The 13863-nt window shown below is 33.0% G+C and overlaps 1 protein-coding gene across 2 annotated transcripts in view; it reads left to right on the top strand.

Annotated features, from left to right (window-relative positions):
- LOC117116092 (tyrosine-protein phosphatase non-receptor type 14-like) overlaps positions 1-10343 on the top strand; it is a 27125-nt gene extending 16782 nt beyond the window's left edge. For both annotated transcript variants that reach the window (XM_033260040.1, XM_033260041.1), the window contains 8 exons: positions 1504-1667; positions 2502-4198; positions 4443-4592; positions 4912-5109; positions 5648-5722; positions 5935-6094; positions 6487-6644; positions 7188-10343. In XM_033260040.1, coding sequence (XP_033115931.1) covers positions 1504-1667; positions 2502-4198; positions 4443-4592; positions 4912-5109; positions 5648-5722; positions 5935-6094; positions 6487-6644; positions 7188-7316 — 2731 coding nt within the window. In that variant the 3' untranslated portion in view covers positions 7317-10343. The remainder of the gene's footprint in view (positions 1-1503; positions 1668-2501; positions 4199-4442; positions 4593-4911; positions 5110-5647; positions 5723-5934; positions 6095-6486; positions 6645-7187) is intronic.
- Positions 10344-13863: the final 3520 nt, after the last annotated feature.

Raw genomic sequence — 13863 nt, 5'->3', positions numbered from 1 at the left:
TGTTTTATTTGATGTTTTTTTTTCAGTCTCAGCTTTTATCCAAAGAATGATTTATTTACATACTTTGATTAATTTAATTACAATCAATTTACAGTAACACCTCTATGAGAAATTCTGTACATTCCTGTTGCTAAGTTTATAATTGGGTTCTTTCACTTTATTTTTTTTCCCCTTGAAATTCCATTGTCAAAGGCTGTATTAATTTCAGACTTTTGGGTTTTTTTATGAAGTAGTAAAAATATACCAAGTAAAATAATATCACTATTGGCATGGTCACATAGAGTTCATGTAGCCCACACTACTTACCATTTTATTACCCCTGGGGTGTGTAGAATTATGCACTGTGTTAAACACGTTTCTACTCTAGGGAGTACAGTACTCAAAATAGTAATTGCAACACCAGGTTCTTGACTTGCGTGAACTTCTGTCATATATATTATTTCTAACATGCTTTTTTAATATTTGAGATATGTAATTTGCATAATCTCCACAATAAAATGAATTTGTATCTGTAACCGCTATAAATTCAGCAAAGAATCCAAAAAAATAAAGTTTCAAGACTTCTAGCATCGTTATAATTAGTTATACTAAATTAGTTATACTAACAAGTTATGTAGCAAAATTTTTAATTACACGTTTTAGTTAATTACATTACTTCTATCAGATTTAAGGAGTTTAATTTGAGACTTAAAAATGATAATAGGTTACAAATAAATGTAATGTAATGTAATTCAATTCTCAATATGTAAATATTTCATTCATTTTCAAACAAAATTATACAGTATTTTTTAAGTCAATGTTTTTCTAATAACTTTGCTCTCAATTCAGCTCTCTTGCTGCAAAAAAAGTGATTTATGTTTATATAATTGTGATAAGTGATTTTATATATTTTTGTGAATAAATAAACCTGAATATATAAATGATTAATTATTTAAGTAAATAATTAGTAAATATGTATCCATTTCTGGATAAGTGTAGATTATTGTAAAGCTCAACCTTTATGAACCCTATTGACTCCATTAGATTATTAGTTGAATCAGGGCCAAGAATGTCAAATATTTACCTCAAATCTCTTTCAAATGATAACAAGTTTGTTCACTCGTACCATTTGAAGGGGTACAACAAAAGGGAATTTTAAAACTACAGTAGCGTTATATTAGGTGAAAAGGAAAACCGATATTACATATGACGCTTACATATTTATTGGTATATTATTAAGTAGCATGCATATATTGAAACATAATACATAATGGTGTAGCGTTTTATGATCATACATTATTGCTTGTTAATTGCCAATAAACATAATTCAAGTAGGAAATTAAAATTTCATAGTTATATAAACCTATGTTGCAAAATAAATGCCAGTGCTATTAATAATGAATATTGTTATGCATTTATTTTTAAATTATGATATTTAAAAAAATAAGCTAAAGACTATTTGAGGTGTCCTAATAATTTACATACTTTAAAAAAAATATTATAAATGTGTTTTTATTTTATTAGACAAAATAGGAATGAAGTGTCGCTGGATGGTCCAACGCGAGGCCTCACAAAATCTCCAGCTACATCGTCCATTGAGCGAAGACCGACGCTAGTCAACAGACACCATGCTGATACGCAAAACCATGTGATAACGAAGAGACCCCAAAAACAACTGTCAACTTCAGGTAAGCTTGATAGATAGCCAGCAAAATTGATAGTTGCAGTCTTAAAATAGCACTCTAAATGTCATAAAATATTTGATAATATTCCAATGTTCATAATTTTTGTTAGTTCTTATTTTAATTAGAACTCTGAAATAAAATATAGCTTTGAAATAAAATATTGCTTTCGTTGGAAGTATACTGTAGTAAGCAATATTTTATTTCAAAGTTCCAATTATAATAAGAACCAGTACAGTAGGTGCCAACTAAGTACACATATGCTCAGGATGATTGCATTTTTACAGGTAGAGATGGATGTATGTAGACTTAATTAATATGATTTTAAGTGACACTTAAAAATTGATAATGTGTTAAGGATATTACAAACCATTTCTTCATTAAAAATATTTATTAAGATTTTGTCAAGAAGTTTGCCTTCGGATTCCAACCCCTGGCCCACACATTTATTTTGGTTACTGTACTAAGAACCAAAATATTTCATTGAATTGTTTTTATTTCATTTATTTAGGCGCACACACATGCACCAAGGATTACTAATTAGCAAATATATCACTGTCCTCCTAAGATTAGGTGACAATACCTTCCACTAGACACACATACACCCATAATCCTTTACACAAACTAAATCTGAATGTGAGGATTAGAGAGTGGAGATGTTTTGGTCGTGAGAAAAATCCTGCAACACTAACAGGAATTGAACCCAGGACCCTGGGATTGGAAGGCAAGCATCTTAACCACCAAACTATTCAGTTCCACACAATGAACAATGGTCGTTAAATATTATATCAATAATGAAAGTTTTATCATCTGAACATGGTTGTTCCTTTTTTCTTACAGAAAGTGTAAATGATACAGATGGTTTGCCTTCACCATCATCACCAAATCCAGAAATTATTCATTTCGCTGATGGATCCAAGGTGGATCATATTAATAACCATGGAAATGTTTTGTTAATTGAGAATGGCTTGTCCAATCATGCGCATAGTATAAACTCTTTAAATCAAGGAATGCAGTTGCACATATCACCAATGTCATCAAACTTGAGTGTGGCAAGTAACGAGCCGCGGACCGCCTTGTCCCCGCTTCCGGCCTACAGAGCAAGTCCCGATTATAACACTGTCTTACGTGCAAAGCAAAAGCTTGCGGAGGTTGGCGAGCATAGCCAGAGTCTGGGAAACCTCGGTGTTGGCCATGTTTACCATAATGGATTATATTACGAACCGAATAGTGTCTATGGTGCTGCAATGAATGGATCGGGTCCCAGGCAAATGACACTTAGTTACAGCAATCCTAACACAAATATATCAAGTAGTGTAATTGATACATCATCGGAGTCGCTACAATATCCTTCGGTGAATCAAAACCTGTATAATCAAATGATGTTGACTTATAGTACACCGGAATTAAGCAAACAGTACCATTCAGCTGAGGAATACGTAACAGAAAAACTGTTGAAAAATAAATTCAAACCTCCACCGCCTTATCCACGAGGAAGCACCAGTACTCCGGACCTTGCCAGACATTCCAGCTTCTCAGTAAGTCACAGCAGTCCGGATTTGGTAAGCAGACGATTGCGCTCTTCGATTGAGCCAGTGCAGGAGGTCACGGATAATATAGCGACCACTAACTCATCCAGTGGCAACGTAGTGCATGTTAGTAATGTGGATTTGTCACAGTCGCTACCTGTTGAAGGGTTTTCCAACTTGCACCTAAATAGCAACATCAGCCCTCCTGTAATGCACCCATTAAGGCGTCATGAACAACAGCATCTGAATTACTATAACGGTCTATCGCCCTTGCACATGAGGCCTGGGTATCTAAATTTTTCGAACCCTGATCCTCAGTTAGTTCCCCTTCAAATTTATCAATCAGACCCTGCTTTACGAGACAATCATATACCCCATTCGCATCATGTTGTGCGACCGCCGAGCGATTTTGCTGATACCAGTGATATGGACTCGCCTAATATTATTTATAGCCCTCCACCGGCATATAAGCATGTGCCAGGTGTGTCCAGTGGAGAGGTGTTCTTCACTCAGAATGGTTATATTCCAGAGGAACACAGATCTCCCACAAGCCCTTTGTCTCCCAGACAATTTTCTCCAAAGCAGTTAGAAAGAAGTGCTGAAATGCAAGAGCTAAATACATCTCAGTTCGCACTGCAAAATTATCATGAAACAAATATCGTACAATCACGGCCAAGAACATTATCCGCACCCGATACGTTGCAGGAAACGCATTTTGGTGCTTCCATGCCAATGTACGAACAAGTAACGTCAGATTCATCTGTAACTATGTCTCCAGTTTCAAACCAACCTCCGCTAAGCCCGAGTCATATGAGTGTAAGTTCAGTAACTACTACCGGAAGTGGTACAACAGATTCTGACTCAGAAGGACCTTGTAAAGAAAAAGATGAGGATGAGGATATAATAGGACCCCTCAAGTTGGCAGCGATGAACGGTTTGACACTCATCCGTCCAGGAAAGACAAATGATGATGCCTCCACGCATTCAAAGCACCCAAGGGATGCAAGGGTATGTTTGCAACTTCCTATACATACTTTAAAAATGAAGCAATGAAATGCTTTTACTACCATTATTTCTCCTATTCCCAGTTCATAAATAGAAATAATATAAAAATTAATTTTGTGTTTTCTTTATTTCATGTAGTTATAGGTTGAGAAATCTTTAACAGTATCACATATAAATTCTTTTTTAAATTGTAATAATTATATGTCTTTTTAAATATTAACTGGGTTTGAATATCTTTAATTTTTAGCGCAAGATCTTGGAAAATCAGATCACAGAAGGACAAGTATTTACAGAGTATGAGAAAATTGCCAGACGTAAACCAAATGCATCATACTATACAGCTCAACTGCCGGATAATGAAGGCAGGAATCTGTTCCCGGATGTACTTCCATATGAGGTTAGATCATTGTCATCAACACAACAACCATTTGGATCACAGGTGTTGGCATCCTGATCAAATAAAACCATCATACTTGCACGTGATCACAGTCATTGCCATATTGATCACAATCACCACTATGTGAATCATAACCATTTGGTATTCTGATCACACTAATTATCACCGTGATTGCAATCATTACAAAGTCCTGTTATATGCAGCTGTTTTGCAGAAGTTTAGACTAGAGTGCAGCGAAGCTTATCATTTAATTATTGTTTCTATCTAAAGATGTCTGATTCTTGTTTAATTAACCCCAAATTGATATGATTAATTGCAGGATACTCGGGTTAAGCTGGCTACAATGGTAGACAACAGCACAGGGTACATCAATGCCTCACATATACGTGTACCCATTGCTGGCGAAATTGTGCACTACATTGCATCTCAAGCACCAATGGAGAACACTGTTAAAGACTGGTGGAGGATGATTTGGGAACAAGAAGTCCAAGTCATTGTCATGTTGACAGCTCTTGAGGTTGGTATAGAAAGTGATAGTAGGCGGTAGTGGTGATGGGGGTAGTGTGTGGTGGTGATGGTACATGGTGATGCATGATGGTGGTTGTTGGTGCATATTGATGGTGGTGTTGATGATGCACAGTGATGGTATTGGTGCGTGGTGGGTAATGTGGGTGATGTTGGTGTAGGTAAGAATGAGTGTGGTGATTCTGGTAATGATAATTACATCAATAAGGATGATTAATATGATGCTGATGATGGTGGCAGTGGTGGCTTTGACTGTAAATGATATTTGTGGAGGTAGTGATAATGATGGAGATGGCAATGATGATAATAAGATGGTGATAATGGTAGTGATAACAATGAGAATAGTGATGTTGATTTGACAAGTATAACCATAACAATGATGATGATGATGATAATAGTGACAATGATGGTGATGGTTGCAGTGTTGACTTTGATTGATATTACAAGAAGATGATGGTGATGGTAGTGTTGATGGCAATGAATAGTCAATTATTATTTTTGAACATTTCAAACTATTTCTACACTTACAGGAAGAAGGGAAACCAAAGTGCCATCCTTATTGGCCTAACTTCAACACACCCAACAACATGGTTGAGTTTGGACCTGTAAGTACATCATATTCAATGTTCAATTCAGTCTGAGTTTAGAGACTTAATATAGAGAGTGACCATTTGGTGCATCGCTAAGTCTTCATTCTTACAACTGTTTTTGTGATTTTTGGTTCATTACCGGTCACATTATGTTCAAAGAGGTTTTTATACTTTGTAATTGAGTGCCTTACATATCAATTTATTTAATTTCTTTTCCCAATACATAGTTCAAGATAATCGGACAATTTAGCAATGATTCTGGTTGCTATATAACAAGTGGTCTAACAATCCGGCACATTCCATCTGGTGAGCAAAGAACAGTATGGCATCTCCAGTACACAGACTGGCCAAACCAAGGCTGTCCGCTCGACGTCTATGGCTTCTTCAGTAAGTTGTCTTACTTTTTTGCATATGCCTTTTTATAGTTCTTTCCACAAGTACACACAGAGGTCCCAAGTTGGAAAAAATTAATTTCCAGAAGATCTGGTTAAATTAGTTTTCTTAAAACATCTAATTTAATTTTGCTGCACATAATGATACCCATTGACACTGAATTTTATGAGACAATTGATTATAAAGCAGTGAAAACCTGCAAATATTTCGGGGAGATGTGTTATTTTTCTGAAGGTTCTTGCTTGCTTGCCAGCCCACAAGTTCCTTGAGACCCCTGCACACCAATTACATTATATAATATTAAAAGAAAATATTTAATCCATTTATATCAAAAGAATTTGATGATATTTATTTATATTTTTAAAAAATCTGTTTCTATTTTATAGCTTTCATTGAGGAGTTCCAGTCAGTTTGTCGCCATGCCAACGGTCTCCATGAGAAGCCTGTAGCATCGCCTGTATTGGTTCACTGTGTTGCTGGTGTTGGAAGGACCGGTGTTCTTATCCTGACCGATGCCATGATCAACAGTCTGGAGCATAATGAAGTTAGTACTCATTTGCATATTGTGTCTTGCGCTTCTTAGCTTATCTTCCATTTAAAAGGAGTTTATAGGATGATTCAACACAGTTTAATTTATAAATTTTATTCAAATTAAATTAAATTTTTACGTTTTTGTTCTATTCCAAATATTTAAAATTGGAAGTTTCGGCTTGGCCCCTAGTGCAGTGTGAGTACTGAGATATAACGTATACATTGTCCCTTATTGCCTAACTCTCATGCGACGGTTTTTTTCAAAGAGCATAGCAATTGAAAGCCATCGCTGGTTGGGCTTGAACTGGGCAAGAAGCAGGAACATTACCTCTTGGCCAAACACTTAGCTTCTGATGCAATCATTTTAGTAATGATGTATTGTTGACATGCCTTCACCGGTTTGCCAATCGACTTGCCCTGGAGATATAATATTTAAGAAAAATAGATATGTACATTCAAAAATATTATATCAAAAACTCACGAAAATATCTAATAAAAGTTTTTATCTGATTTGTTTATAATATTTTAAAATGTTTATTTTTCTTTTTACATATAGGAAATCAACATTGCCAAAATGCTAAACCTGATTCGCCAGCAACGGATGTTTATGATACAAACGGTTGGTCAATACCAGTTTGTATATAGAACACTTATACACTCGCTTAAGAACACACGACTTATTTAAGTAGGAAGAGATTCTACTCTAAATATTTATATACATCAAAATGTATTCTTTTTTTCCTTCATTAAGTATTATTTTTAAATTATACATACCTTGCAGTTTTCGAATTTTGCTATTATTATATAATATATTATTATTATTATATATATACTGTCTTGTCTTGGTATTATTTACATAATCTATTTTTGTTTAAAAAAATAAAACAGCCATATTGGATAGACATTTAACCCTCAATTATTCCACCAAATAGTGTAGTGCTTGTTAGCAAGACCATATTCATTAAAAAATTAACTTAAATATAGCTTGTCAAGAATGGAGCAAATTTAAGGATTTACATTAAAACCCATTTAGGTTTTACACATTTAATAATTAACCAATAAATACATAAATAAATATTTACCTACCTGCAGTTTCTAAACATGAGAACAGATATCAATCAATCAATCAGTGTGTCATTTAATTTATATGCCACCATTCCAACAGTCATTGTATAGATAAAATAAAGATAGAGTATCTATGCCATATAAGCCGTTTTTTGTATTAGGCTACTGTGTTGAACTTAGCTTGTATATTATGATTGTAGTGCTATTATTAGAACTATTAATACATGTGTGAATCTTAATGATCGAACCCTACATTCTGATATTGTCTTTATTGCCTGTTCAAACCACATATAACTTGATTTATTTTGAAGCTAGTTGGTTTTTAATAGAAAATCTAGTAGTTGCATCCCCAATAATGTTGTGCCTGACTGGTCAGGTTGACTTATTCTACTTTCTTGTGAAGCTTTTAATTATCAAAATGCTATCAAAGATATTGTGTTTTGTTATGTGTAGACTAATTTGTAGCATTATTTATAAGATAGACAAACTTCTCATAATAATGGTTAAGTCATTGTATCTGTTTTGTTAGTCCAAACAAAATTCTGTTGTGTTATTCAATGGAATTTGCAGATACCAAGTACCAATTAAGTACTGTAATGACATTTGGAAGTCTGGGTGAGTTGTTTTGGAAAATGTATTTTTAACTATGACTAGGCCTAATAGGCTGCTTACTCAACCTATACAATTTTTTTTTGGTAAAATGATAACCACAGAGATAAAATCCATGGTTAGTGATTCTAACTTATTACTTTGTACTTTGAAAGTGTTTTTTTATGTCATACACTGCATTTTGAGCCCCTTTTGTAAAAAAAAAAATACCCAAAATAAATTATCCAGCCCTATATTTTTAAGATTTTTGGGTCAAGCAAGCTTTGGCAACAAATCGTTATATTTTTTTTACCTTATGTTTAGTACTTAATAGTATTATAAAACTGCGATTTGTTTCTGTATGTGTTCCATTATCACATTACATACAAAAATGACATTCCATATAAAAATATCTACCATATTTTTTTTTTCATGGGTGTATAGATCAGCAAATTAATATACACAACATGTTTTATATACTTTTATAATTCCATGTTATTTATATTTTAAATTAATATTATATATGCCAAGTTTACCTTTTTTTGGAACGTTCCGCAAAGGTATGGTAATCATCTGTTCATTATATGAGGCTTGCCGTCCCAAAAACCAGCGTACTGTCACTAAATATTAAACTGAGTAATTTGCATAAGAATGTGACAGTATTGTACACTTTAGTACAGAGAAGTTGTAATACTTTTACTCATAACTTTGGCAATAGTAAGTCAATTCTAGTAAATGACCCATCATTATAAAACTTATAATGTGGGGAATATGAATATATATTGAAAAGTCAATTTTGGTTTTTAGTCAGTGATGCTGGTTTTGGCATCACAAGCCCCATGTATGCCGAGTTTACCTTTGTGGAACGTAGTATAAAATTAGAGGAATCATCTGTTACTATATTATGTCAATTCCATTATTTTTAAAGTAACTTGGCATATATTTCTTCATCTAGTTTAAGAATCCTACTTCAAGGACTATTAACCTCGCCTGTTATTTGCGTAATGCATTTGTTTAATAAAAACTAATGAATGTTTCTTAGAATTATTGGAATATAAATAGAGGCTAGCTCAAGGTCACTAGAACATAATCTGATGTTATCATAGAGTTGGTAACATGAAACATGATACCATTATATATTGGTACACATTTAAGTTTTTATATAATTAATACACCTTGTTATGTTCCAATTACTATTCCAGAAAATTGGCTTTAAATTTGCAGTGAAACATTAATGATGGCAGATTGAAATAGAAATATTATTAATGTTCCTACTTCGATTTTCAATAATTATTGTTCCAAAGAAGGATATGTTTATAAAATGTATTAATGAGTAGGGTAGTCAGTGGTGGATCCAGGGTTTTAAATTGGGGAGGGAATTTTATAGGTGACGGGCCCAGACTACCTCAGCCCCACAATTGGGTGAGCCTGAGGAATTAAATTTTATGTCTATGGTACTTGCAAACTTAAATTGGAGTTCAATTTTCATTTTCTCTTTCACTTTTAAAACCTGGCTGACATCGAATCTCCCTACCCCAGATCTACCCAACCCCCTTCCTGGATCTTCCCCTGGTATTCAATATGTACAGTAGTACAATGTAAAGTATAGTGCTACAATATAGGGCTCACTTTAAATGCAGTGGCCATATATTTTGTTATTTTGTATTTTTTTTACTATATTTGTGTGTTTTTTATACTGTTTTATCTGAGTGCCACTGGTAGAGATACAATGTGCAATACTTTTATAGCTGTTTCCAGCTTAATCATTTTTCCTATCTACTAACAAAGGTAGCTAATATGTAAAAGTTTGATTACAGGTGTCCAAAATGGTTTGATGTTTTATAAAGCAAATCATTAAGAATGTCAGCAAATTGGAAAGTGCCTGTTATTGATGCTGTTTCTACAAATTTGTTTTCAAACACTTTTGTTTTGATATTCACCAATATTGGTGTGCAAACAGAATTTTATACAGATTCTGTGGCGGTTTAGGGACCAGAATCTTGTTAACTACAATATTAATCCAATTATGTATTGAATAAATATTGAATATAGACTTTTATACTGCAGTGATTGTATCTTTTACTGTACTTGTTTCTATTAGTTAATTTTCTTTTAAATATAATTTACTTTGCTACCAGAAAAGGTTTGAAAGTTGTTAGATTGATGCTTACTATTATTGTTATTTAAATTAACCATCCTCATGAGAGAACATTTGGTCGTCATTTACAACAATCGACGCTGTATGACAAACTTGACAGTACAAATGTTGACAGTCGGATCATACAAAATGTGTTCATAGCATTTAATGTGGCTCCAACGCGACCCTATTACTAAGTGATAAATAGCCTTTTTTTTTTTTTTTTTAAAGGGTAATTGACGAATTTTTCTACCCTGTAATTTTTTGGTTGTTTTGAGTTCTGTGGCACCTACTGATAATACGAATGTGTTCTGTGGCATCACGGACCATACTGTGGAATAATCACCAAAAAACGACTAGGTGAAATATAGTCCTTTTGGAAAATTGAACGATTTTTCGAACCTCTCATTTTCTGTTTGTTGTACCCACGGATCACAAAAACACTATCCGTATTTGCAAATGTCACTTAAAACTTACTTTTAATCTTAAATAATAATATTCCAGTATTCAACCCCCTGACCGCGGGCCAAGTCCGGCCCTCAAAAGATGTTGATCTGGTCCGCGCAACATTGCTAAAAAAATTGATTATTTTTCCGTTAATAGAAACGCGACCACCTATTTATGTTTCTTTTCAGTTTATTCAGAAAAAAAAGTACTGTAATGCATTCTCCGGTAGATGAAATGCGCACCCTTGAGTTTCGGCATTGGTCACGCATCTTCAGGAATTCCTGGCAATGGCGTGAACGGTGTCGAGCGCGGTGGCGTGTATTTCATTTCTTGGGATCCGTATTATAATTTCTTTTCGTTATTAGTTAAGTAAAAAATTCAAAATACTGATAAAGTATTAATTAGACAGTGTATTAGTTAAGTAATAAATATCTATATCAAGACAAATGTACATATGTTATTATTACTCTTATATTGTGAATTATTGTTGCACATCTCTTTAGCGATTGTGCCTCTGTTACAAAAGAGAAACAAAGTTATTATTATTATTATTACTCAGGCATTGTTGATAGAATGGTTCAAATTTTACTTTTAAACCACAATCAAAATAACGTTGTTTGGAGAGGCAAATTATATATTTTTTTGCATTTTTGATTGGACGACCTCGCCTTGACGTTGTACGACAGGGGTGGGGTGGGGGTCCAGGCCTGTCCGACAGACTCAAGGAGGGCCCAGACGGCCGGCCAACCACCCCTTCCATAATTCCATAATGTTTGTTAAAAATAAAGAAAAAATAAAATTATATTAAAATGTTAAGTCTGAGAGTGCCATTTCTGGCATCTAGAGGTATCAGAGTGTAAAGCCGAACTAGTTGCATGCACGCGCAAGTTTAATTAGTGAGAAACATTTTATCGTTCCAATTTTGATTAAAAGCTAACGAACGAAACCTAGAAAATACGAATCAAGTCTTGATCTTACTGTTCATTCAGCTTTATTAAGGGATGAGTCAATTTGCTTTCTGATGGGAAAGAAACAAAAAATATAAAAGGCAAAAACACTAACAGAGTGGTTGAGTTAATCAGATGTACCAATTATCTAATTCTATATTAGAAGTAATAACACATTGCAATTTACCTTATTAAAAAATGGAATACGTAAAATACGCCTGCGAGCGATGTTTCAACTGGTGGTTGGTCTTAATAATATCTAGGCTATCTAGTACGGCAGCTTAGGGCCACATTTGGACTTAATGTGGACCTTCCGGACAAAAGCACCAATTTTTTTTACATGCTCCTTATTGTCATAGCATTCAATTTTTGGTAGGAACCACCTCATCCGAGGTCATTATGGCCGCCATCTTGGATTTCAAAATGGTAGCCTTATAAAACCTATGTTTATCTATATCTCCGCTTCTAAATCACTTTGAATTATAATTCTAATGTCTAAGAGTATGTTTATATGATCAAGGAATACCATCATATCATATTTGACCTGATCAGATTGCCACAAATGGATCATTTAAGGTCATTCAAGGTCAAATATTGTATGGTATCTTTAAAATTACGTAATTGTCAAATTTTTACATTAGAATCATACCCAGGCTCTCAGAATTCAAAAATGTTAATATGAACTGCAATATTTCATTCGAGGTCATTCTGGCGGCCATCTTGAATTTCAAAATGGCTGCCACGCAAAACCTATATTTATCAATATATCGACTTTTAAACTATTTCCAATAAGAATTATGATGTCTAAAAATATATTTTCATAGTCAATGATTTATAGCACTTGTGACATGGTCAGATGGTCATTTAAGGTCATTCAATTTCATTTTTCTGTTAAATACGTAGAATATCTTAATAATTTGTAAGTGGTCGTGTTTTACAGCGAAATCATACATAAGCTCACAAAATTCAATTTTTGATAGGAACTATTTCATCAGAGGTCATTATGACAGCACATCTAGATGTGTATAAGAGACAGCATAATGTCAGCAGCTATTGCTAACAGGTATATATATGTATATGTATATACAGTGTGTATGTGTATATATGCATGTGTATATAAGTATATATATAAATAATAATAATAATAATAATAATTGAATATGCAATAATGTTTTGCTCACACTATGATGATATTACTTTCATGAAATTTAAATAATATTTTTAATTTACTATATTCAAAATCTCATAATTTAATTAATTTAATTTTTTGACTGGATTTCTTATTGTATACCGTGGTACAGTATGTGTTTATTTAAATTAAAAGTGATGAAAAAATTGTGGGTTACCCCCATGGTCAGATAATTATGGTCATAAAAAAAGTTGTTTAAGATCAATATAAATTAAAATACTTTGATGTGTAGTAGTATATAAATACAATTAAGTTAAGAGAATAATAATAATAATAATGTTGTAATATGTATATCGACCACAGGTCTCTGTGGTGAGTTGGTAAGACCTTCGCACGTTAAGAAAAAGGTGCTGAGTTCGAGTAGTGGTGGAGGCAAGGTTTCCTTTTCATTCTGATCAGACTTTCCTCTTCTGTTGCATTTAAATTGTACATTATTATTTACAAAATGGGATTATCCCATTGGTCTATTAAATTTAACAAGTATATAAATTATTATTGTTTTCTATTATTTATATATGCGCTTAAATATAATGTCCTGTGGACGTTCAGCCCTCAGTCAGCTAATTAAAAATTTATTTCAATATTGTTAATCCATCATAAAATATATATATCATAATGTCAACTGAATATATATATATATATAAACATTGTCAATAGGTAAATGATAGAAGCAATGCTTATTATTGTTATTTGTTTATATATAGGTTTATATATACATGTATATAGGTATATACTTTATAATATGTATATCTAATAATATATATATAAAGAAATTATTGTATACAGTGAGTTTAATGAGAATAAAAGTATATAAAAATTAATTTAAAGCATATTAATCTCACTGAAAATTGTACATACA

This window comes from Anneissia japonica, unplaced genomic scaffold, assembly GCF_011630105.1.
Source record: "Anneissia japonica isolate Jap-2015-1 unplaced genomic scaffold, ASM1163010v1 scaffold287743_len2803612_cov181, whole genome shotgun sequence".
Classification (NCBI taxonomy): domain Eukaryota; kingdom Metazoa; phylum Echinodermata; class Crinoidea; order Comatulida; family Comatulidae; genus Anneissia; species Anneissia japonica.
This window is presented reverse-complemented; position numbering and strand designations above follow the sequence as displayed.